The sequence below is a fragment of the Arachis hypogaea genome, chromosome 7, assembly GCF_003086295.3.
Source record: "Arachis hypogaea cultivar Tifrunner chromosome 7, arahy.Tifrunner.gnm2.J5K5, whole genome shotgun sequence".
Taxonomy (NCBI): domain Eukaryota; kingdom Viridiplantae; phylum Streptophyta; class Magnoliopsida; order Fabales; family Fabaceae; genus Arachis; species Arachis hypogaea.
In genome coordinates, this window is record NC_092042.1 from 49,818,360 (window position 1) to 49,846,164 (window position 27,805).

Genomic DNA, 27,805 nt, shown 5'->3' on the forward strand with positions numbered 1-27,805 from the left:
TAGCATAGAAAATGTCTGGTCTGGTGTTGGTCAAGTACAGAAGCCTGCCAATGAACTGTCTGTATTCAGTTTTGTCTTCTAGTGGAGTCCCACTCTCCCTCGATAACTTTGAAGCAGTGGTGTAATCCATAGATGTGCTTACTGATTTGCACTCTAAGAATCCGAAGTCTTTGAGGATATCCATGGCATACTTGCGTTGGCATAGATGAACGCCCTTCGAAGATCTAGTGACCTCCATACCCAAAAAGTACTTTACATCACCCAAGTCTTTGATTTTGAACTTCTGATCCAACAGTTGCTTGATAGACTCAATTGCAGCAAGGTCATCTCCTGTGAGTACCAAATCATCTACGTATACCATAATAATGGTGATGCCATGAGTGGTGAGTTTGGTGTACAAAGAGTGATCAGATTTTGATTTGATAAAACCAGTGGATTTCAAGGTTTCAGTCAACTTTAAGTTCCATTGCCTGCTTGCTTGTCTTAAACCATACAAGGACTTCTCAAGCCTGCACACTGACTTCGGGCTTAATCATGGTTGCTGCAGTCTAGGGGGTAGATTCATGTACACTTCTTCGTTCAACTCTCCATGTAAGAAGGCAGTATTTACATCCAACTGCTTGATGTGCCACTGCTTTGCTGCGGCTAAAGCCAACACAACTCTTAAGGTCGACATTTGAACAATAGGGCTGAAGGTGTTTATGAAATCAACTCCTTCAATTTGTGTAAAGCCCTTTGTGACTAGTCTAGCCTTGTGGCGTTCAATGGTTCCATCAGGATGATATTTGATTCGGAACACCCACTTGCAGCCGATGGCTCTTTTGCCAGATGGGAGTGTGGTGATTTTCCAAGTATGATTTCTCTCTAGTGCCTCCAGTTCACATTGTATGGATTCTTTCCAGCAAGGGTGAACAACATCTTGCTCATAGTCACTAGGAACAATATTTGAAGAAATGGCCAAAGAGAACGCTCGATGTTTTGTACTAAGTGCATCATAAGAGATGACCTGTGACATAGGATGCCTGCAAAGAGAATTGGTAGCAGTGGTATTTATGTGGCATTGATAGTCATTGAGATGATTTGATATTTTTCTAATTCTGGCAGATCTTCTAACAACACTTGAGTTGAAGTTAGGTGCAGGTGATTCATGATGAATGCTAGATGCAGGTGATGCATGAGGATTGGTGGAATGTGATGTGGATTGGAAAGCAGTGGCAGGTGCAGAGCTGTATTGTGATGAATCCTGTTGTATTGATGTGTGATCTATAATAGATGCATTATGATGCATATGATGAGATGAATTGGATGTGTTGTGTGATGAATGCATGAATGAGTTGTCTGTGTTGTATGTGTCATCGATAAAAGGATCGTCAAAATTATGTCAAAAGAGCTGTGATTTTTGTGAATGTTGGATAAGTTCAGCATTTGATATTTTTGGGTTATTGGTTGAATCAGATTCTGAAGTTGAGTATGGAAAGTGGTTTTCATAGAAAATAATATTTCTAGATGTAAATATATTTTTGGATTGCAAATCTATAAGAGTGAATCCCTTTATCCCTTCCTTGAAGCCCAAAAAAGCACATTTCTTGACTCTCGGATCCAATTTTGTTCTGCCATTAGTAAAGGTTGATGCATATGCTAAACATCCAAATACTTTTAAATTGCTTAAATCTGGTATTTTATTGAAAATGATGTTAAAAGGAGAGTTGTTTTTGAGAAATTCACTTGGTTGGATATTGATTAGATGCACATCATGTTTGACAGAAAAATTCCAAAAATATTTTGGCATAGATGAATGAAATAGTATAGCTCTTCCCACCTCTAAGATGTGTTGGTATTTTCGCTCCACAATACCATTTTGTTGGGGGAGTTTCAACACAAGATGTGTGATGCAAGATGCCATGAGATGCATAGAATGATTTTAAGAGAAATTAAGGGCCATTATCAGTTCGCACGCATTTTATAGTTTTGTTAAATTGGGTTTTAACCATTGCAATGAAATTTTTAACAAGGTCAGACACTTCAGACTTGGCTTTCATGCAATGTATCCAAGTGTATCGACTCTTGTCATCCACAATGGTTAAAAAGCACTTGTGTTCATGAATGGAAGGTATTGATATAGGACCCCAAATGTCAAGATGCAACAAATCAAAACAGCTAAGAGATTCAGAAGTGCTATATGAAAATGGTAATCGCTTTTGCTTTGCTAAATGGCAAGAGTTACATGGATTTATTTGTTCATTACAATTGATGAAGGGATGAGTTTTATGCATTATTTGCAGTCTATGCTGTGGAATGTGACCTAATCTAGTATGCCATAAGGCATTTATAATATGTGTGTAAGCTGCAGAATTGTCATCAGTAGTGACAGCTGCTGTGAATGTAAGTGATGGGTGCCTGGAAGTGTGTGTGAAATCAGTTTTGTGAGCTACAGAACAGAAAAATTGCTTATCAAATGTATAAAGACCTGGTGCACGAAAATTACACTCACACTATGTAATTCCGCATAACTAACCAGCAAGTGCACTGGGTCGTCCAAGTAATACCTTACGTGAGTAAGGGTCGAATCCCACGGAGATTGTTGGCTTGAAGCAAGTTATGGTTATCTTATTATTCTTAGTCAGGATACCAATAGGATTCTTTTAGATTTAATTGTAAAAAGTGAAAGTGCATAAAATAAGTAATTGTTACGCAGTAATGGAGAATATGTTGGGGTTTTAGAGATGCTTTGTCTTCTGAATCCCTATAACATAATGCTTTCTCACTTTCAAACATGCAAGGCTCCTTCCATGGCAAGCTGTATGTAGGGCATCACTGTTGTCAATGGCTACTTCCCATTCTCTCAGTGAAAATGGTCCAAATGCTCTGTCATAGCACAACTAATCATCTGTTGGTTCTCGATCATGTCGGAATAGAATCCATTGATCCTTTTGCGTCTGTCACTACACCTAACACTCATGAGTTTGAAGCTCGTCACAGTCATCCAATCCCTGAATCCTACTCAGAATACCACAGACAAGGTTTAGACCTTCCGAATTCTCAAGGATGCTGCCAATGGATTCTAGCTTATACCACGAAGATTCTGATTAAGGAATCTAAGAGATACTCATTCAATCTAATGTAGAACGGAGGTGGTTGTCAGGCACACGTCCATGGGTTGAGAATGGTGATGAGTGGCACGGATCATCACCTTCTTCATGTTGAAGTGCGAATGAACATCTCAGATAGGAACAAGCGTGTTTGAATAGAAAATAGAAATAGTTGCATTAATTCATCGGGACGCTACAGAGCTCCTCACCCCCAGCAATGGAGTTTAGAGACTCATGCCGTCAAAAAGTACAAAGTTTAGATCTAAAATGTCATGAGATTCAAAATAAGTCTCTAAAAGTTGTTTAAATACTAAACTAGTAACCTAGGTTTACAGAAAATGAGTAAACTAAGATAGATAGTGCAGAAATCCACTTCTGGGGCCCACTTGGTGTGTGCTGGGGCTGAGACTTGAGCTTCTCACATGCCTGGACTATTTCTGGAGTTAAATGCCAGATTGTAACCTGTTTATGGCGTTTAACTCCAACTTGCAACCTGTTTCTGGCGCTGAATGCTAGAATGCAACATGGAACTGGCGTTAAATGCCAGTTTACGTCATTTATCTTCGCGCAAAATATGGACTATTATATATTGCTAGAAAGCCCTGGATGTCTACTTTCCAACCCAATTGAGAACCCGTAAATTGGACTCCTGTAGCTCCAAAAAATCTATTCCGAGTGCAGAGAGGTCAGAATCCAACAGCATCAGTAGTCCTTTTTCAGCCTGAATCAGATTTTTGCTCAGCTCCCTAAATTTCAGCCAGAAAATACTTGAAATCATAGAAAAACACACAAACTCATAGTAAAGTCCAGAAATATGATTTTTGCCTAAAAACTAATAAAGATATACTAAAAACTAACTAAAACATACTAAAAACTACATGAAATTACCCCTAAAAAGCGTATAAAATATCCGCTCATCACAACACCAAACTTAAACTGTTGCTTGTCGTCAAGCAACTTAGATAAATAAAATAGGATAAAAAGAAATCAAGAAGCAATAATATCTCAGAGTTTCAAGTGAAGCTCAGATTCTAATTAGATGAGCGGGGCTAGTAGCTTTTTGCTTCCAAACAGTTTTGGCATCTCACTTTATCCTTTGAAATTCAGAATGATTGGCATCCATAGAAACTCAGAATTCAGATAGTATTATTGATTCTCCTAGTTTAGTATGTTGATTCTTGAACACGGCTACTTTATGAGTCTTTGCCGTGGCCCTAAGCACTTTGTTTTCCAGTATTACCACCGGATACATAAATGCCACAGACACATAACTGGGTGAACCTTTTCAGATTGTGACTTAGCTTTGCTAAAGTCCCCAATTAGAGGTGTCCAGAGTTCTTAAGCACACTCTTTTACTATGGATCACGACTTTAACCACTCAGTCTCAAGCTTTTCACTTGGACCTGCATGCCACAAGCACATGGTTAGGGACAGCTTGATCTAGCCGCTTAGGCCTGGAGTTACTTCCTTGGGCTCTCCTATCCATTAATGCTCAAAGCCTTAGATCCTTTTCACCCTTTCCTTTTGGTTTAAAGGGCTATTGGCTTTTTCTACCTCTTTTGCTTTTTTTCACTGCTTTTTCTTGCTTCAAGAATCAATTTCATGATTTTTTAGATCAGCAATAATATTTCTCTTGTTCATCATTCTTTCGGGAGCCAATAATTTTAACATTCATAAAATTCAATATAAAAAATATGCACTGTTCAAGCATTCATTCAGAAGACAAAAAGTATTGCCACCACATATAAATAATTAGAATTTTCCTTATTAAAAACTTGAAAAAAATATTGCCTCTTTATTCTAAAAATCTACTATTTTATTTATGTTTGATGATGATGAGAAAAATAAATTATAGCTTAATTGGAGATAAAATCAAAATAGATATACTAATTACTACTACTAATATATAACTTCTAAGGTAAATTCCTAATAAGAACAATTATCACAGAGTTAAGACTAAGATTAGGACTCAATAACCTTTATTTTGGGAAATAGATGTTCCTCTAGTCTGTGGGGTGCTTGGTCCTTCAAGAGATAGCTTTTGACGCTTCAGTTCCTTCAAGTCACGCCTTTACTCTTCTTGTTCCCCAAGTATTTTGCAAAGCATGCTATTTTGATTATTCTGTTCTTCCTTTATTTGGTCCATAGCTTCTTGCAACTTGGCAACAGATGCTTCAAGATGCTCCAAGTATTTAATTTGAAGGATCTCCGGGAGGAATTCCTGTGCTCTCCTCTTGATGAGGTCGTCCTGCACTTGTTGTCTTTCTATTGATATTTTGGTGATTGGTCGCTCAACTGAGATATACTCAGTTACTCCCATCTTCACCCCAGCATCTTTATATAGCATAGAGATTAAGCTTGGATAAGCCAATTTGGCATCTTTGGAGTTCTTATTTGCAATTATGTAGAGTTCACACGAAATCAGCTAATGAACTTCCACTTCTTTTCCCAACATAATGCAATGGATCATTACTGCTCTTTTAATGGTGACTTCAGAGCGGTTGCTAGTGGGCAGTATAGAACGCCCAATGAAGTCTAGGCAGCCTCTAGTGACTGGTTTGAGATCTTCTCTCTTGAGTTGATTTGGGACGCCCTTTGTGCTGGTCGTCCACTTGGTTCCAGGGAGGCATATGTCCTCTAAAATCTTGTCCAAGCCCTTATTTGTTCTCATCATTCTCCTATTAAAGGAGTCTGGGTCATTTTTCAGCTGAGGTAGCTTAAAGATCTCCCTGATTTTATCAGGGTGGATGTGAACAATCTTTCCTCTGACCAAGGTCCGATAGTCATAGAGGGCAGTTCCAGATATTCTCTGCCTGTCTGTTTGCCATATATTAGAGTAGAATTCCTGAACTATGTTTCTTCCCACCTTTGTTTCAGGATTAGCTAGGATTTTCCAGCTCCTATTTCGAATTTGCTCTTGGATCTCCGGATATTCATCTTCTTTCAGATCAAATTTGACTTCTGGGATCACTGATCTTAGGCCCATTATTTTGTAGTAATGATCTGAATGTTCTTTGGTTAAGAACTTCCCTTAATTCCAAAGTGGTTTTGGAATATTCTCTTTCTTGCCTCTTGGAGTGGTTTGCTTTCCCTTAGGAGCCATGATCTTAGTGGGTATGGCTTAGTGATCACGGATAAACACACCAAACTTAGAGGTTTGCTTGTCCTCAAGCAAAAGAAAAGAAAGGAGAGGGATAGAAGGAGAGCTAATTTCGAATGGTGGATGAGAGGAGGGAGGCCGAATGTGGATTTAAAGGGAGGGGGAGGGTTTTCAAAAATTTTGAAAAAGAAAAAAGATAAGATAGAAGATATGATTTGTACAAGATAAGTATGATAGGAAAAAGATATAATTTAAAATTAAAAAGTTATGAAAGATATTTGAAAAAGATAAATCTGAATTTTGAGAAGAAAATATGATGAGTTTGAAAAGAAGTTGAAGAGGATTAAAAAAAGATTTTGTGTTTATAAATTAAGATACATTTGATATTTTTGAAAAGGGATTTTAGAAATTAGGATTAAAAATTTTTGGAATTGAAGTTTGAAAGATGGGAGTTTGTAACATGTTTATGCAAGAAATCATGAATTGAAACGTGAAAAATGGAAAAAAAATTGAGTTGAAAACGAATTCACCTCCTCCCCACAATCCTGGCGTTAAACACCCAAACGCTGCATGTTTTGGGCGTTTAACGCCCATCTGTAGCTTCTCCTGGGCATTTAACGCGCAGCTGTTGCTTCTTGCTGGCATTAAACGCCAGGAATTCCTTTGTCACTGGGCGTTTTTCTGAACGCCCAGGACGCTGTAAATCTAGCGTTCAACGCCCAGAAAGTGCTTCTTTCTGGCGTTTAACGCCCAGAAGATGCTTCTTTCTAGCATTTAGCTCCCAGATGGCTATCTCTACTGGCGTTGAACTCCCAGTAGATGCTTCTTTTGGGTGTTCAACACCCAAAATAGCTCTTACTGGCTTTTTCGCACCAGTGAGCTTCCTTTTTGCTGTTTTATCCTCTAAATCCTTTTGTAACTCTGTGAACTCAAACAATTGCTATTTTACCTTAAAGATAATTGACATAAACCTGTAAAAATCAATTAATTAACAATTAAGCCTTATTAATGGCTGGGTTGCCTTCCAGCAAGCGCTTCTTTATTGTCTTTAGCTGGACTATTACGGAGCTTTAATCAAGTCTCATTTTTTAGCATTCTTGCTCAAAATTACTTTCAAGATAATGTTTGACTCTCTGTCCATTAACAATGAACTTTTTGTTAGAATCATGATCCTGAAGCTCCACGTATCCATATGGTGACACACTTGTAATCACATATGGACCTCTCCACCGGGATTTCAATTTCCCGGGGAATAATTTGAGCCTAGAATTAAATAGCAGAACTTTCTGCCCTGGCTCAAAGACTCTGGATGACAGTTTCTTATCATGCCATCTTTTTGCTTTCTCTTTGCAAATTTTTGCATTTTCGAAAGCATTGAGTCTGAATTCCTCTAGCTCATTTAACTAGAGCAATCATTTTTCTCCAGCTAATTTGGCATCAAGGTTTAGGAATCTGGTTGCCCAGTAGGCCTTATATTCCAGTTCCACTGGCAAGTGACAGGCTTTTCCATACACAAGCTGGTATGGAGAGGTCCCTATAGGGGTCTTGAATGCTGTTCTGTATGCCCATAGAGCATCATCCAAGCTTCTTTCCCAATCCCTTCTACGGTTAATCACAGTCCGTTCAAGGATTCTTTTAAGTTCTCTATTAGAGACTTCAGCTTGCCCATTTGTCTGTGGATGATATAAAGTGGTCACCCTGTGGCTAACTCCATATCGAACCAAAGCAGAGTAAAGCTGTTTATTGCTGAAATGAGTGCCCCCATCACTGATTAGTACTCTAGGGATACCAAATCTGCTGAAGATGTATTTTTGGAGGAATTTCAGCACTGTCTTAGTATCATTAGTGGGTGTTGCAATAGCTTCCACCCATTTGGATACATAATCAACTGCCACCAGAATATAAGTGTTTGAGTATGATGGTGGGAAAGGCCCCATGAAGTCAATACCCCATACATCAAACAACTCAATCTCCAAGATCCCTTGTTGAGGCATGACATAACTGAGGTAGATTGCCAGATCTTTGGCAACTGTCACAATTAAGTACAAACACTTGGGAGTCTTTATAGAGAGTATGCCAGTAGAAGCCACATTGGAGGACTCTTGTGGCTGTTCGCTCACTTCCAAAATGTTCTCCATACTGTGATCCATGGCAGTGCCAGAGGATCTTCTGTGCTTCTTCTTTAGGCACACATCTACGGATTACTCCGTCTGCACATCTCTTGAAGAGATATGGTTCATCCCAAAGATGATACTTTGCATCCGTGATCAATTTCTTTGATTGCTGCCTACTGTACTCTTTGGGAATGAATCTCACTACTTGTAGTTTGCAATGTATGCAAACCATGGCACTTTCTAGATGGCAAAGAGTTGCTCATCCGAAAAGTTTTCAAAGATCTCTCAGTAAGAGGGAGGGACGCCCCTTCTACTGGTTTTATTCGTGACAGATGATCTGCTACTTGGTTTTCTGTCCCTTTTCTGTCTCTTATTTCTATATCAAACTCTTGCAGAAGCAACACCCATCTGATGAGTCTGGGTTTTGAATCCTGTTTTGTGAGTAGATATTTAAAATCAGCATGGTCAGTGTACACAATCACTTTTGATCCTACTTAAAAATTTTAAGATCAAAACACAAAGAAGACTCAAGAACACTTTGAAGACTCACAAGAACACCAAGAGCAAAAGAAAGAACACCAAACTTAAAATTTTTACAAAACCACAATAAATTTTCGAAAATTAAAGAAAATTAACAAGAGAACACCAAACTTAAAGTTTGGCACAAGATTTAATCAAAGAAAAATTATTTTTGAAAAAGATTTTAAAAAGAAGATACCCAATTACCAAGAACACAAACCAACGCTCTAGCCAATTGAGCTATAGATGTAACGTGTTTTAAAGAGGTATTTTTAATAAATAAAAATATTTTTTGAAAACTAATATTTTGAAAAAGCACAAGAAAATCAAGAAGAGACACAAAACAAGACAAACCAAAGATCAAACAAGAAAAATTGACAAGAACAATTTGAAGATCAAGGAAAAACAAAGAACATGCAATTCGAAAATTGGAAGACAAAGAAAAGCATGCAATTGACACCAAACTTAAAATATGAAACTAACCTCAAACAAAAGATTCCAAGAAAAATTAAAAACCAATAGAGAAAAATAATATTTTTGAAAGATTTTTAAAAAGGAATAATAGAAGATGCAATTCTAGTGACTCTAAACAAAAAGACAAATTTTTCCTAATCTAAGTAACAAGATAAACCATTAGTTGTTCAAACTCGAACAATCCCCGGCAATGGCGCTAAAAACTTGGTGCACGAAAATTACACTCACACTATGTAATTCTGCACAACTAACCAACAAGTGCACTGGGTCGTCCAAGTAATACCTTATGTGAGTAAGGGTCGAATCCCACGGAGATTGTTGGCTTGAAGCAAGCTATGGTTCTCTTATTATTCTTAGTCAGGATACTAATAGGATTCTTTTAGATTTAATTGTAAAAATTGAAAGTGCATAAAATAAGTAATTGTTACGCAGTAATGGAGAATATGTTGGGGTTTTGGAGATGCTTTGTCTTCTGAATCTCTGTAACATAATGCTTTCTCACTTTCAAACATGCAAGGCTCCTTCCATGGCAAACTGTATGTAGGGTGTCACCGTTGTCAATGGCTACTTCCCATCCTCTCAGTGAAAATGGTCCAAATGCTCTGTCACAGCACGGCTAATCATCTGTTGATTCTCGATCATGTCGGAATAGGATCCATTGATCCTTTTGCGTCTGTCACTATGCCCAACACTCGCGAGTTTGAAGCTCGTCACAGTCATCCAATCCCTGAATCCTACTCAGAATACCACAGACAAGGTTTAGACCTTCCGGATTCTCAAGGATGCTGCCAATGGATTCTAGCTTATACCACGAAGATTCTGATTAAGGAATCTAAGAGATACTTATTCAATCTAATGTAGAACGGAGGTGGTTGTTAGGAACACGTCCATGGGTTGAGAATGGTGATGAGTGTCACGGATCATCACCTTCTTCATATTGAAGTGCGAATGAACATCTTAGATAGGAACAAGCGTGTTTGAATAGAAAATAGAAATAGTTGCATTAATTCATCGAGACGCTGCAGAGCTCCTCACCCTCAACAATGGAGTTTAGAGACTCATGCCGTCAAAAAGTACAAAGTTCAGATCTAAAATGTCATGAGATTCAAAATAAGTCTCTAAAAGTTGTTTAAATACTAAACTAGTAACCTAGGTTTACAGAAAATGAGTAAACTAAGATAGATAGTGCAGAAATCCACTTCTGGGGCCCACTTGGTGTGTGCTGGGGCTGAGACTTGAGCTTCTCACGTACCTGGGCTGTTTCTGGAGTTAAACGCCAGGTTGTAACCTGTTTCTGGCATTTAACTCCAACTTGCAACCTGTTTCTGGCGTTGAATGCCAGAATGCATCACGGAACTGACGTTAAACGCCAGTTTACGTCATTTATCTTCGCGCAAAATAAGGACTATTATATATTGCTAGAAAGCCCTGGATGTCTACTTTCCAACCCAATTGAGGGCGCGTCAATTGGACTTCTGTAGCTCCAAAAAATCCATTTCGAGTGCAGGGAGGTTAGAATCCAACAGCATTAGCAGTCCTCTTTCAACCTGAATCAGATTTTTGCTTAGCTCCCTAAATTTCAGCTAGAAAATACCTGAAATCACAGAAAAACACACAAACCCATATTAAAGTCCAGAAATATGATTTTTTCCTAAAAACTAATAAAAATATACTAAAAACTAACTAAAACATACTAAAAATTACATGAAATTACCCCCAAAAAGCGTATAAAATATCCGCTCATCAAGACCATCAGCACATTTAGCTACTCCAATCCTCTTCAAAGTAGCTTGGTCCTGTATCTCACATAAGTTATCATCTATGAGCATTTTGCACTTTAACTTGCTGGTTAATTTTGACACAGAAATCAATTTGAAATCGAAGTTTGAAATGAAAAGGACATTTGAAAGGTATAATTGATTAGAAAACATTATGGTGCCAATGATGTTAATAGTCGTATGGCTACCATCAGGCATTCTAACAATCATGGGACTGATTTCTTGATATGATTGAAAATCGTCCAAATTAAAAGTGACATGATTAGTTGCCCTTGTGTCTATTACCCAGAGGTGAGATTTAGCAGTAACAAAGGTTGAAATGTTGCTACTGTATTTTAAAATGACAGTGTTACCTTGAATCAATGGAGTATTGTTTGTGGTGGATTGAACCTGATTTGTGACTTGAGGTTGTTGCTGAGCCTCCTGTCCTTTGAGAAACTACAGAATTTCATCCTTTTGGTGTGAAGAGAGTTCATAACTTGTAGAATCACCAACTTCCTTCTGACTGTTGCTTAGGTTGCATTGGCTGAGATCATCAAGTCTCTTCTCAGCAAGTGCTTCAGTAGCAATATAGTTGACGCTGCTGATTTGCCTTTGCCTCAAGTGAGGCGGCAAACCATGCTTTTTATAGCATGTCTCAATAGTGTGGCCGGTCTTGTCACAGAATGTACATTGCACTCTGCTTCCTCGTCCTCTGTCAGAAGCCTGGGTCTACCTCTCCCTCTGCCTCTCCCTCGATTGCTCTCATTGTTCGACTGCATGGATCTGTTAAAGAAAACCTTGGATTCATTGCATTCATTGAATTGTTGTTCCTGTTGTGTTAACATGGAGAAGGCAGCATTAGTATCAGGTGTGGGATTCATCAGCATTAGTTGGGATCTAACATTAGCGTATTGGTCATTCAGTCCTCTTAAAAACCTTGTGGTGCAATCCTCTTGCCTATGCTCTCTTATTATGTTCAACCCACATGAGCACACAGAAGTACAATTTAGGCAATCAGGAATGGGTCTGAAATTGTTAAAATCCTCCCAAAGAGATTTCAGCTTTGTGTAATAAGTCGTAACAGTAGCGCCTCCCTGTTTCAATTGAAATAGTTCTTCCTGCAATTCTGCCACCCGAAACATGTCACCATAATAATATCTATTTCTCAGTTCCTTCCAAATATCTGAGGCGTTATTGTTCCAAATCACGCTTGCTGAAATTTCAGGACTCAATGATAGTGTTATCCTTGACACTAAGTAAGTGTTGCATTTCTCCCAAGCTTCAAAAAGCACATAGTTTTCATTCGGCCTTGTGATTGATCCATCAATGAACTTGGGCTTATTCTTCGATTTCAAGGCCAACAACATGGCTCTGCTCCAAGCACTGTAATTGCTTGTAGTTAAAATAACTAGAATGAGAGGATTACCAGGACTTTCGCTCGGATGAAGAAAATAAGGGCTCGCCGGATCTTGCCATGAATTGACTGAATTTCTCGCCATCTGAGCTTGAATTGCTGACATTTGTTTCAAGAAATTCGCAATTGATTGAGCATCCATCACATTGGAATTCAACGGTTGAGTGTTATCCATTGCAATTTAGGGATTGAAGAAAATGAGAAGGGGATCTTTCGAGACGAAAGAAATCGGAGCGGTTACCAGGGGGGAATGAAAGGAAATGAAATTCAAGAACACAATTGGCGAATTCAAGAATCTGTTTGGTTGCCAGATTTAGATCTTCTATTCTTGGTCTCGTTGATTGGAGCGGTTACCTCTCTTCCACGCTCACCTCACCATGTGAAAATACTTCAAAGAGAGGGTCATGCTCTCATCAAGCTCTATCGTGCAAGTCCAAGAACAGAGGGTGAAGAGATTGGAGATGAGAAATCAAGCTTCATCTATGGTGAAGCAAGATGTGAGAGTATGTGATGAGAAAGAGTGAGAGAGAGAAACAGGAATTGAACTCAGAGTGGTGTTGATATGAAAATGCTCAATTGGAAATTTCTCTTGTTTTGACATGCTGTTTATATACAAGCTAAAAGAAAAAATGAAAGAGTCATTAACTTAACTGATTAGCTATAATCTCTAACTGACTATGCCAGCTGGCATTCCTAATTTCTATTTACAAATATAGAATGAGTTTTAGCTACCAAGATGCCTATTCAAGTTACATACCTTTTATCAAATTTTAATCTATCGTAATTTTTTATAAAGTATGTACTTTATACATTCGAATTGCTTCACTTTTACATATCATAATATTTCACATGTCATAATCAATCAATGAATCAATTCGAGAATAAACTCGGCTTTCATCCAATTTAAGAACAAACTCGGCTATTAACCAATCCGAAAACAAATTTGACTTTTAATCAATTTAAGAAAAAAACTCGGTTCTCAATCAATTCGAGTACAAACTCACCTATCAATTTGATAACTTTTTCAAAACTCTCTGCTTACACGAGTAAAATTATATATTTTATTCATACATACTTTTGTATTTATATTTTGTGTAACTAATATATACTAATTTATTAGTTATATTCAAACCTCAATATATGTTCTATACTTTGAATAATTCTTACAATTAGTATACATTTTTTTCTTTCTCTATAATTATATTTTTAAATATTAGTTTATAAAAAATTATTAGAATATATATATATATATATAGAGCAATTTTTAAAAAAAAATGAAAGACAAAAGGCTACACTTATATAGAATAGTTATAGATATATTATTTGTTATATTTATAAAGTGATGTAGTAGTTTTAAAAAATATAGTCCATTCTTTTAAATTCTAGTAATTATTAGTATTAAAAAATGTAGTCTTTGGTCATAAATAGTATCACTTAAAAAGCACATCTTATTTTCAAAGGCCAAAGGCATAGTTTTTTATGATACAAAAAGGTATAGAGTTTAAAAATAGACTATACTAGTATATAGATATTCTCTACAAAAACATCTCCAAAATCTAAAAAGCGTAATCTTTTTCTAAAATATTTTTTATTTTTAATTATATTTTTTAAATGTACTTAAATAAATGTCTTTTCTATGGTAGATACTTCAATAAAAATTTTGTAATTGTCTTTATATAAAGATATTTTATTTTGATTATTAGATAATAAATTTTAAAATTTAATTTTTATATATTGTAAAAATATTATTTTTATTTAAAATATGATAAAATAAATAAATCATATTTTTTAAATTAAAATTATTATAAAAAAATATTTTTGACATATTCCTTAAAATAGTTTTTTTTTTTTAATAGCATATTGAAATCGCACTTTGCCGCTTGCATGGTGAAAACCTCATGGGCACTAATTCTGAGGAAAGTAGCGTGCCTTTTCGCCTAACTTTTGACAACAATGCTTTGGGATTCGAGCATTAGCTGTTTCTGATCTTTTTTAAATTGAATTCTAGATAGGATGAAACCACACAATCCACAATTTGTGGGTTTCAGCTCAGACACCACAAATTTATATATTATTATTTATCTTTTTACTTTTGACTTTGGCATAAGATTTTTTGGGTGCCAGTCGATAATCGTCTGTATGTATTAAATATCATTGTCTGCTGTATAGGCCTTTGCTTATTGACATATAATGAGTAAATAAAAAATTCTTTGTATGCATAAAAAATTAATCATTAAATTAATTATTATATATTTTTATATTAATAAATAATTTAGATAACTAATTTTAATATATATTTAATATGATTATTAATTAATTTATACTTATCTAAGTCAAATTCTTTTCGCACATGTATGAATATACTAACTAGTATATTGTAAGAGTCTAATAAGTTGTGTTAGTGGACCTTTGTTAATTGATGGTTTAATTTGTCCTGGTGGACCTTTGTCCAGCGAACAGCTAGGGTCACATATATGCATGATAGAATTATATACATGATGTACTTCACGCGAATTAATATATATTCAGATAACTCTGTAGGTTTTGTGACTTAATTTATGATTCTTTAGTCACGTGTTTAAATACTCCCAAAATAATTAAGCTATTAGTTCGTAGATAATTTGCAGTACAATTAATATTTATGGTCACAACGGAAAGAAAAAACTGTTATAATACATCAAAAAATCATTCTTGAATATTTAGACAATAGTTTTCAATCTATAGATTGTATAATTGTTACTAATTACAATATGTAACAATTTTTTATTTAAAGCCACAAGATTAAAAAAGTTGTCTCTGTTAGTATAATAGAAATTTGGAAGCAATATTTAAAAAATGATTTTTACATTTGCCTTTGTTTGGGCAACAATTTTACACCGTAATGGGTATAGGCCAACTGCTTCACACGGTTGTGTTTGTCTTACTGATTTTGACAATGATTTTGTATTGAAATTAGTTTTTCAATTGTTTTCTTAATATTAGTACTAAATAAATAACCTTAACTAAATAAATCAAATTATAGTAGTGATTATGATAAAGATTATTATAGTGGCAAGAAAATTATAAATAATATCTATCACATCAAGTAATAATAATGTTAGTGAATATAAGATTGTGTTTTGTCTCACATCATCATTATTACTAGGTGATTGTAAATATATTGGGAGGTACAATAATAATATTCCTCCAAGGCATTTGATTCTCACAGATAATTAAGAATATCTTTTAAATTGTATTCTTTAAAGTGAATTATAAATTAAACTATTATTAGTGTGAATTTTTCATTATTATATTCCATGATGAATTAATCAAAGTATGTAAGAGAGATTTAATAAAAACAATGATGGGCAGAGAGGGAACATCTATTTGAATGGAGTATGGGAAGGAAAAGACTTTTGAAAAAATAAAAAGAAAGACATGAAAGAGTTATCATAAAAAGAGTTTTGAAAATTTTAAGTTTTTATACTTCTTAGATTTTTTGTTTGAAATTTTTATTTTGTGGTTGGAACTAATTAATAGGTATATAATACGAACAAAAAAATAAAAAATATAAGATTCGGATAAAATATACTTTGTCTCTGAAATTTGGCAAAAGTTTCAAAAATTTTCCTAAGTTTTATTTTATTTCAATTTTGTCCCAAAAGTTTTTGATTTGTAGCAAATATATTCTCAGACGACTAAATTTTTAAAAAATTTAAGACCAATCTAACAATAATACATGAAAATTATACTTGATTTGTTTGTATTGAGGATTATTCTTATGAAATTACTTTTGAATTGGTTTTAAATTTTTTGAAAAATTAGCCATCAGAGCTATATTTAATGCAAATAAAAAACTTATGGAACAAAATTGAAACAAAATAAAATTTATGGATATTTTTGAAACTGTTGTCAAACTTTAGGAACAAAAAGTATACTTTACTCTATGAGATTCCTATAGTGATTTTATAATTTGCAAAAAAAAGTTATAGTATAGTTAATTGGTTAAGTTATCAAAATTTAGGTTAAATTAAGAATTAAAGTTAATTATGATAATTCAATCAATTTCATCCGATTATTAATAGATATATATCATAAAAAATAATTTACCTTTTATTTTAGAAAAAAATCGAGTAAAATACTAAAATTCACCTATATATATAATCTTTTTTAAAAAAAAAAATTTTGTGGTTGGAACTAATTAATAGGTGTATAGTATGAAAAAAAATTAAAAAATGAGATTATTATAGTGATTTTATAATTTGCAAAAAAAAAAAAGGTTTATAGTATGATTAATTGGTTAAGTTATCAAAATTTAAGTTAAATTAAAAATTAAAGTTAGTTATGATAATCTAATCAATTTCATTCAATAATTATTAGATATATATCATAAAAAGTAACTTATCCTTTATTTTAGAAAAAAAATTGAGTAAAATTATATATATAATAATGTAACTATCATTTATAAAATGATTCATAAAATTTACACTAATGGCCTATAAAAGAAAATAAACTAAGCTATTTCAAAATCACATAATAGTAGTCTAAGTTATAACAACCTCTAATTTTATTATTGCAAAATATTCAATAAACAAAAACGTTGTGAAGTAATGTAATAGCAAATATATTTATCATCAAATTACCAAAAAATTTATATTTATCATCATCTCGGCACTTGATTACATTTACTCTCCTAGTATTTGAACATGAAACTATATGTGATGGATTAATTAAGTTTTTTCTCCGCTTCAGAATAATTTTCCTATAAAAGGAAAAAAAATTTAGCAAATCAAATATAATACTCTACCTTTTCAATAAGAAGATTGGAGTTTTGAAATTATGTTTGGAAAAAAACAACCCAAGTCAAATCCAAAGAAGGTTCATTGCAATTGATAATGGAAATTGGGAGATGTTGAGTTGTAAAACAAGAAAATTAAATCGATGATACTAGAAATTAAAATTCAATAAGTAAAAGTCTTGGCTCGAGAGTAATTAACCAACACTAACTATCATCACCCATCAAATTGCTTTAATTTAACATAATTCAATTTGTCCTTACAAGTCAACCAACCAGAGTATAGAAATTCTGTCAGGGTTTTCTCATTAATCAGCATAATCCTAGCAGGTTAACCCACAAGAAGGAATAGCTAGAGTTGATGTCTATTAATATAATTCAAATTAAGGATAAATTCAATTAATCAGGTAATACAATAGTTCAAGACTCACCTTGATAATTCACTCTGAAGACCAACTAAAACACTACTCACTCATGAATCATGACAAGAATGGAAATCATTAACAAATTAAAGGTGCAGAAAATTTTAAACTCAAATTTAACAATTAAGCAACACAAGTAAACAACTCAAAAAATCAAAACATAAAACTCATAAGCATTAATCACAAATTGTTCCAATAATACAATAAACTTAATAATTCAATAGCAAAATCAAAAGAAAAAGGGAAAAAGAAACAAACTATTCAAGGAGATACTCTTCCTTGATTACAATCCCAATTTTTTTTTAAGCTACTATAAACAAATTTGATTATTTGTCTATAGGTTTGATTTTTCTACCATAGTAAATTTGATTATTCTAGTTGCTAATTATTTGCTTGAAAAAATTGTATAAAACAACATATATATTTACACATAAATATATAGTAATTACATTTTTCACACCCATAACATTTTTGTGTTTTAATGTATGATACACACTACTTATGTGTACAAAACATAGTACATACTTTTAGAAATAAAAGCTACTAAAAAAATACAAATTTTTAATACGAGAAAAGAAGCTATACCACCACTCTTGATGCACACAAGACTGGTACACATACATGTACTATTTCTTATTTCATTCATATAATATGCACACTAAAAATCAGTAACCTGTATAGAACACATGTTAAAATATTAAATACATATTGTAAATATGTTAAACAACATATATATCTATATGCAAATAGATGGTAGCTGATTTTTTGTGTGCATATAACATTTTTGTTCTTGTTTTTTATACTCGTTATATTCTTTTCGTAATGAGAAAGTAACCTGTACCAATAAAAGTTGAATAATGCTATACATCCAAGTTTTTTTGTTAACCAAGTTAGTCTAACATAACAAACATTAGTTATGGCTAGCATTATTCCAAGTCTTATTGTTTAACTTGGTTGGACTTAGTTCATAAAAAGACTTGGATGTATAGCATTACTCTATAAAGTTATGCAAATAACTCATCTCTATCAAAATAAACTTATCTCAAAAAATATATAAATAAATACGAATCATTTTATTTTATCTATGAACAAATTAGTATCAAATTCAGGAAACCTGCCCACAAGGTCTCCAATCCTTAACATTTGAGCTTAGAGGAGATGAGACACTTGCAGACCAAGATTCCACATCAGGCATGGATCCTGTGAGTGCCATAAAATTTTCACCACTAACCTTTGGCATTCTTTTCCAGCTTAACTGAGAATTTCAAACACAAACCGTTAGCAACTCTAAAGATTACATAGAAAAATGTCAAATTGGTAAGAGGTATTTATAGATAAGCATCCCAAAACACTTGGCAATATCTAAATGATGCAAGAGAAATGTTAGGGGTTATCAATATTTGCCAACACTTTATTTTTATAGGTTTAATTACTCTGGCGATCCTTATAGTTTTGCCAAATTTTCAATTAGGTACATACATTTTTTCCCTTTCAATTGGGTCCTTGAACCAATATTTTTTTTTAATTAGGTCCCTGTGACAAAAACGTTTCGTTTAACGGAATATTCCATTTCCAAATTGAAGATACCCTAATTTTTTCTGAATCTCTAATTGTCTCTTCCCTTTTATCTTCACAAAGATAAATTAATCCTCTCACTTGTTCTCCTCCTCTTTATCTCCCACCCTCACTCCTCCCACCTCTGTTGCACCCATCCTTTCCCCTCTCCATTCCACTCTCACTCCATCCAATTCTGCCGGACCCTCTCATGATATCTTGGTCTTTGTTAGTTTGATGTTCAAGAATTGTTGGCTTACTTTGGTTGCTTTTGTTATGTACATCTTGATGCAAAACCTAAGGCAATATACTTACACTTGATCATAACCTGAACAGAGTGGCAATTGTAACAGAAGATGTACTCATTATTGGTACCATAGAATAAAAATTTTTCATTAAATCTATCCCACTCCAGGAGCATGCCGTATGTATTTGCCAACAGAAAGAGTCCGATGCTTATGCAATCACTAGTTGAAAATTTGTGAAAGATGGATGCATTTTGTCCATTTGCTGTACGACAGGAGCTACAGTTTCCTATCAACTTTTCCGAATATAAGCATGGCTGTTCTTTGACGAGTTGTTCTTTTTCATCTTGTAATCATGTTGTCTATTACTATGTTGGAACAACATATGTGCTGCCTGGAGAAATGAACTTACCTGAACCTATCAAGGTAAGTTGACCAAATATTGTGGTTTGGTAGTAGGTTTTTTGTCAACTTACCAAAAACCTTAAGAGTTTACGGTTTACCAACTATAAAGCTTTGTCAACTAAACTTGGTAGGTTCGTTTCCCTAGGCAGCACGTATGCTATTCCAACATAGTGATAAACAACATGATTACAAGATGAAAGAAAAAAAAAAAGCTCGCCAAAAAACAGCGATGCTCATATTCTTTAAGCAGAAAAGTTGATAGGAAACCGTAGCTTGTCATCCAGCAAATGAACAAAATGTGCCTCTTGCACAACTTTCTAACTAATGATTGCATAAGTGTCGGATTCTTTCTGTTGGCAAATGTGTACAGCATGCTCCTGGTGTGGGAAAGATTTAATGAAAATTTTTTGTTCCATGGTACCAGTAATTAGTACATCTTCTGTTATAATTATCACTCTATTCAGGTTATGATAAGTGTAAGTATACTGCAGTTAAGTTCTGCATCAAAATGCACATAACAAAAGTAATGGAAGTCAATCAACAATTCTTGAACATCAAACTAACAAAAGACCAAAATACCATGAAGGGATGCGGCAAAATTGGAAGGAGTGAGAGTGAAATCGGAGTGGAGCGAGGGGGAAGGAGGAGTGCAGCAAAAGTGGGAGGAGTGAGGGAGGGAGAAGGAGAGGAAGAGGGAGGAGTAGAGGAGGGAGACAAAGAGGAGGAGGACAAGTGAGAAGTGAAAGGATTAATTTTGTCTCTGTGGAAATAAAAGGGGAAAGACAATTAGAGATTCAAAAAAAGTTAGGATATCTACCATTTGGGAACGGAATATTCCGATAAACCAAACGTTTTTGTTACGGTAATAACCTAATTGAAAAAAAAACATTGGTTCAGGGATTCAATTGAAAGGAAAAAAAAAGTGTAATGACCTAATTAAAAATTTGGCAAAACTATAGGGATCAACAGAGTAAATAGACCTATTTTTATACTAAAATAATAAACTTTGTTAGTCATGTAGCATTACTCGGTGATATTACACACAACATTTCCTCCATTTTTAAAACTAAACACTAACCTCTCGAGATTTATTTCATATGGCACTCAATATGTATATTTTATAAAATCACTGATTAGTGATCACCTAGGTATGATAAATAAAGCGACTATGACGTGTACACCAAAATCAGCCACCAAAGTCAGCCACTAGTGTAAAATACATGTTGTAATACAAATACACATTAAAAATAAATTAAACCACACATGTATTTATACACAAATACATTGGTGGCTGATTTTGGTGTACAAATAGCATTTTTGTAAATCAAGAGGTGTCGGGTGTAATATATCATCATCATCATAATATATGGCTTCCCTTCTTTGGTTCTTGCTCTCCTATCTAAGTCCCATATGCCCAATAAGCCTACTAACAAGGGAATAGATACCTTTCTACTTTCGAGTTTCAACTTATCCACATAATTCAGCAATAGCCTATTAAGTACTATGAGTGTAATGCATGAAATCAATGATCCAACAATGATAAACACATTGCTATAAGCAACAGCTTACTTGTCCAGGAAATGCCTTGGATAATGCTTTCAATGTTGGATTTAGTAGCCATGTCTCATCACTTAATAAAGATTCTGGACTGGATTCCCCATCAATGCCACCACAATTCACCATGAAGCGACCGTCAGGCATCAATCTCTCCTGTAATTCCAACCAAGTACTTACCTGCCAAATGCAGTGCAAAACATAATGCAATTACGCCGTCATATCATATCTATATTTGATTCTTTCCCTCAAAAACATAGTGCAAAACATAGTGCAAAACAGAAGTTTGACTATTAATTAGATAACGACAATACGGAAGCAAACATCTGGTTGGAGAGAACTTCATAAAATCAGGTAAAATGTAAAAATGTATGTAAAACAACAGTCACATACCTCTTCCAGCTGAGGCAAAACTTTTCCTTCAGAAAACAAGTCAACTACAATGCCTGACAATAAGTTGGTCCAGAGTTATAAAAAAAAAATCCACTATAAGTAAATGAGGAGAAAAAAATTGAACAAGTAATCTTAAATGGCATGTTGCAATTGCATGAACTAAAAGAAGGATTCACATTATAATTCAACTATGCATGCTATAAACTACAGATGCACCATTTGGGTGTTGTGTCTATGCATTAGACATGCATAGGTTTGACATTTTGGGACTCTTGTTTGCACATATTTAATTTAAAAACCATTTTTTTTCCTTACTCCGACAAAAATGCAATATATATAAGGTAATTTAGAATTTGAAAAAGGAAATAATACAAGAAATCATATGATAGTTGGTTTCTGTACAATATGCAATATGGATGACTGACCAGCATATCTTCTGCGTAAATTCTCTGATGGAATGAAGACATCACCGATATGAACATTTAAAATGCCACCACCTTCTGTTGTCTTCTCAAGATCAGATAGGCCAAAATAATCTCTCGCTTTATCAATCAACTGAAATGTTTGATATTTCAGAAAAAGAGGGGGGAAGAGAAGAAAACATCAACTAGGTGAGGACAATGCATCAGGGGCCAAAGAATGCTATTTTTTTTTTTTTGTTCTAAAGGAATCGTCTAAGTAAACGAAAATGAAGATCGCCCGGCAATGGCACAAGATTATCTATAAATTGACTTGCTTTCTTCTTTAGTGTACTGTTCGTTCAGCAAAATAATGAAGTATGCAATCTATGAACCAAATCCAAGTACAGTTAAATGATAGAATCAGCCTATGAAACCAAAACAAATTTAGCAAGTTTAGCCACCAAAATCAGTGGTATTAACTATTAATCTTCTAAATTTTCCTTAATTACTAAATTTATGCAGCATGGTCAACTTATGATGCATGGTCAGCTACTGATACCGTGAAGGGTCAAAAGTTGATTGACATTGAAGACAAATTCTATACGAAAACAATGAAAGTACCATCCATAATCTCAATTTGCAGTGCAAGAACAGATTCCTAAATAACATCCAAGTAGAAAAAGGCATATTGGTAATTCTGATTTTACTGGAAAGTAATTAGTGGCATTGCCTTTGAAATGTTGAGAAATGACAGTTGTGCTCCTAAAGATATCATGTCTCATCACATTCTTCAATGTTGTAGGCTCTAATACTTTAAATTTGAGTAAAGTATTATTTTTGTCTTAATGTTTGTCAGAAGTTTCAAACTATCCCTAAATTGTGCAGTAAAGCAAGCAAATTCTGTATAAAACTATAAATTTATCAAAAATTGAATTGCAGAAAGCATATATTACAATTTCATCAATCTCCCAACCCTCAAGCTGCAGTGAAGGCCATAAGTGAAGCATCAAATGAGCAGCAGTTCCACCACCCTGAAGGATTTTAAGGTACATATTACTTATAAGCCGATTAACATTTTGGGAATTCCATGGTATAAAATCAACAAGAAAAATTATATGCCATCTTAGAATTAAATCAATTACCAAACCTAAGATAGCAATGGGACCTTTAGGAACAATAGCTGGCAAGCTGGCAAATTCATCCTGTTTAATTCAATGAGTTCAAAAACTCCTGAGAAGCTGAGATCAATAACTAATGCCTTATGTATACATCAATACAAGCATGGCAAATTGTGATGTTAAATACCAATAACAAAAGTTCAGAAAAATGACTAAATTCATCTGCATAACTGTACCTTTCTCTAACAAAAAGAATATGACAACCAGAGATAATATAATTTACTCATTGATATCGACAAATCTCTCGCATTACATTACAGGGCTACAGGATAGCAAAATTCACTAGTCATTTCCCTATTTCATGATTGGATTTGAATTCTCTAAAGTGAGCATGTCTGTAAAGTGAAAAAGTAAGACCTGTTAGGTCTTCATTTTCATTTTCATTTTCATTTTCATTTTCATTTTAATTTTCAATGTCTTCTGTTTTTTCTAAAATTTTATAAGAAGTGAAACAGGAAATGAAAACAACATTTTATTGATTTTACTTTTTGTCTTCACAAAATCTTGGAAACACTTTTTCAAACAAATAAAAGATATTAAGTCAATGATAATTAACCACCTACATTCTCCCAATTACACACTTGTAGACTTTAAAGGGCCTAAGTTTTTCATGATTAATAATTCCAAAAAGATGTTTTTTTATATCAAAATTTATAACTTGGTACTGAACCTAGACTACATTAAGTAAAATTGAATCCACAATTTGCTATTACTTCACAGCTTGATAGCAGCAACTAAGTCCAAACAGAGAAGTTTCTCAACTGATTCGATATCGATATTGCATCATGTACTTATTTGTTTCACTAAACATGTCAGCTAGAATGCATGATGCCACTCTTCACATTCATAGAATAATGAGCACTTTATTCAACACTTTGAGTATTCAAAGCTAGCAACATACATACATACATACCCAGTAGGAACCAGTCCACTTTTGCTCCTTGTAAAGAATGCTGTGAACATTATCTGCAACAATCAAAAGAAACAGAAATTCAGAGACTTATCAGCTACCACAAACAACACAAATTCCATGGCACCTTTTACCCTTTTCACTTATGACCATCCAATTTGAGAAAAAAATAATCACACAAGGAGAGATCCATTTGAGAGATTTTAACACCCAATTCATCAACGCTTCACAGGTCCTACTTTTAAGACGAAAAAAAAAATAGAAAATCATATCCAAATAGAAGAAAAAGAAAACACACCTGCACAAACATATAGAGGGAGAACCTGATTCCAACACTTTTCACACATAGATCATCATCTATGGAGTAAAGTTTGAATTTTTTTAATAACAATTGCTTGTGTGTGTGTGTGTGTGTGTGTGTGAGAGAGAGAGAGAGAGAGAGAGAGAGAGAGAGAGAGGTACGCGTGGAATCAAGGAGGAGCATTCTAGACTTTGGGGTGTCAACAATGACTATGTCATTGTAGTCACTTTTCATAGCCGAGAGAACTTGGTAGCTCTCTTCTTCTTCTTCTTGTTCTTCCTCAACTGTAGATGAAGTTGGAGCAGAAGATGAGAAGTCGGCATTGGCAACGAGTCGTTTGGAGAATTTGTGGTTTGGGGTGCGAATGGGGAAATGAAAGGACTTGAAATAGGGAAAAGAAAGAGCACGGGGAGGAGGCACCAAACTCGTTAACGGCAACGAAGCAGCAGACATACTCATTGTTACTTGACGAGTCGCTATTGCTGCATATGCAATGGAATGGATAACTCGGCATTCGCACACTCCAATTATAAGTACAAAAATGCTCTCATACAAGTAATTTCACTAACCAAATCCAACATAATGATTTAGAGTCATGCTTTACTTGTAAATCACTCCTTGTTCGTTTCTTTTTAACGTAAACATTTCTTTTTTTAATTTTTTTTATATTTTTTTCTCTGATTATTGTTTCTTTTTCTTTAGGTTTTTGTTTTTTTTTTTCGTTTTCTTTAAGTTTATTCTTTTTTTTTTAGATTTTCGATCTGCAGTTATTTTTTTAAATCGAACAGTGTATTTAAAATCGTTTAGATTTTGTGTGTTCTAAAATAATAAATGATTCAGGTTCAAATTAATTAAATGATCGCGATTTGTATTATTCTTCTTAATCGAATCAAGTGGACGAAGTTTAGATCGTTCTTAATTTTATCTAATTTCATTCTTCAACAATTTTGAATTGAATAGAATGAAATGAAATCTAATGTCATTGAATAAAGTAATAATGAATAATTTTATTTTTCTTTGCTAAAATCTGTGTTGTTTATAAATTTGAATTTAGATAGAATATAAGAGTTTCTGAATTTATACAATGCACAATTTTCGATTCATTTATTATTACACAATAGTGTTGCTATGATCATATTTTGGTTCATTTGCAGTTCATGTTGTCCATGAATAATTTGTCCCAAAGGTTGGGATAACTTTCAAGACAAATTAAATGGAATCTAATATAATTGAATAAAGTGATAATGAATAATTTTATTCTTCTTTGTTAAAATCTATATTGCTTATGAATTTGCATTTGGATGAATGCAGGAGTTTCTGAATTTATACGATGCACAAATTTCGGTTTATTTGTTTATTCAATGGTGTTGTTATAATCATATTTCAGTTCATTTGCAGTTCAGATGTATTGTCGATGAATAAGTTGTCCTAAAAGTTGAGATGACTTTCAAGACAAATTAAATAGAATGGAATGGAATCTAATGCAATTGAATAAAGTGATAAGGAATAATTTCATTCTTCTTTGTTAAAATCTATGTTGTTTATGAATTTGAATTTAGATAGAATGCAGGAGTTTCTAAATTTATACAATGGACAATTTTTTGTTCATTTGTTATTACACAATAGTTCTGTTAGAATCATATTTCGGTTCATTTGCAGTCTAGGTGTATTGTGGATGAATAATTTGTTCCAAATGTTAGGATGACTATCAAGACAAATTGAATGAAATGAAACAGAATGGAATCTAATGCAATTGTATAAAATGATAATGAATAATTTCATTTATTTTTGCTAAAATATGTATTATTTATGAATTTGGATTTGGATAGAATGCATGAGTTTTTGAATTTATATAATGCACAATTTTTTATTCATTTGTTATTATATCATAAAGAGGCTTCTCCTTTTTTGAGATGGTCTTCTTTGTCATTTTGGCTGTAAGAAATTAAAAAGTTGGTCAATACTTAACAGCAGTATTAAGTGAACCTTAGTTAATTCACAAATGAACCGAAGTTAATTTAGATTTAAACAAGTAGTCAAAAGGACTCAATCATCAACAAAAGCATATTGAATTCATTTCTGCATCCAAATGAACCTCAAATAAATTAAGAAATGAACCGAAATTATTTAATGATGGCACCAAAAAAATTAAGAAATGAAAAATTTGGTCAATACTTAACAGCAGTATCAAGTGAACCTTAGTTAATTCACAAATGAACTGAAATTAGTTCAGATTTCAACAAGTAGTCAAAAAGACTCAATCATAAAAAAATAATTAAATTCATTTCTGCATCCAAATGAACCTCAAATAAATTAAGAAATGAACCGAAATTGTTTACGATGCCTGAGTTACAGAGAAAAACAAGAAAATTTTGAATCAAAGAAATTTGATCTACTAAATGAATGAATTCAATCCACTAAATCCTAAACCGAACAAGTAGAAATGCGAGAAATGCGAAGGAGAAAACTGAACATAATGAATAAGTAGTTTTGTTAGTACCTTGAGGAATCTTTGTTGTTCGTTTTTTGTATTTTTTGTGATGATCTCAAACACAAAGCCGGATTTTTCTATAGTTTCACAAAGAATTTAAAAGATTTTTGAGAGATTTTGAGAGAGTTTTCAAATTTCTTTGTTGCAGTTTTGAGTATAGGTGAATGGTTTTTTATGTTAGAGCGTAAAGCGAGAGATAATGTTTGTTTGGGATTTCAGACGCGTGTTACACGCTCTTTTAATGAGAGAGATTTTTGTTGGTGTTGGACCTACTTAGTTAGACTTGGATGGCAATAAGGCTTGGATGTGTAATAGATTTGTTATACATAATGGGAAACAAAAGAGTGAAACGACTTGGTATTTGACAATTAGGTGAGTATCCATTTTGGTCTTTGACCTTTAAAATTCTTTCAATGGTGTTCGAACTTTAGCTTTGGGTGTCAATTTGGCCTTTTAACCTTTTTCAGTGATAAGTCAACTAACAAAATGTTGATGTGGACCCTTCTTGCCATGTTGGATGTTGCAATGGTTAGCTAACATGATAAGTTGTATTTGTATTCAATGTGATCCTTAAAATCTTAATTTATTATTTATCTGAGTTTCAATCTATGAAGCACAGACACTTCGTTGAGTTGTCAGTCTCTGCATGTCTTAATAAAAAATAAAAAATTATTCTCCAAACACATTTGAACACACCTAAATACCAT

The 27,805-nt window shown here is 33.6% G+C and overlaps 1 protein-coding gene across 2 annotated transcripts; it reads right to left on the minus strand.

Annotated features, from left to right (window-relative positions):
• Positions 1 to 18,692: 18,692 nt before the first annotated feature.
• On the minus strand, positions 18,693 to 25,213 carry LOC112703033 (uncharacterized). 2 transcript variants are annotated; one of them, XM_025754329.3, is made up of 8 exons: positions 24,769 to 25,213; positions 24,310 to 24,362; positions 23,361 to 23,420; positions 23,172 to 23,249; positions 22,243 to 22,372; positions 21,818 to 21,870; positions 21,440 to 21,604; positions 18,693 to 18,921 (listed from the first exon to the last, which is right to left on the minus strand). In XM_025754329.3, exons 1-8 carry the CDS (start codon positions 25,064 to 25,066, stop codon positions 18,772 to 18,774), a joined length of 987 nt encoding a protein of 328 aa, XP_025610114.1. In that variant the 5' UTR covers positions 25,067 to 25,213; the 3' UTR covers positions 18,693 to 18,771. The 2 variants fall into 2 exon arrangements, with proteins under 2 accessions (XP_025610114.1, XP_025610115.1); XM_025754330.3 differs by lacking the exons at positions 23,172 to 23,249; positions 23,361 to 23,420.
• Positions 25,214 to 27,805: the final 2,592 nt, after the last annotated feature.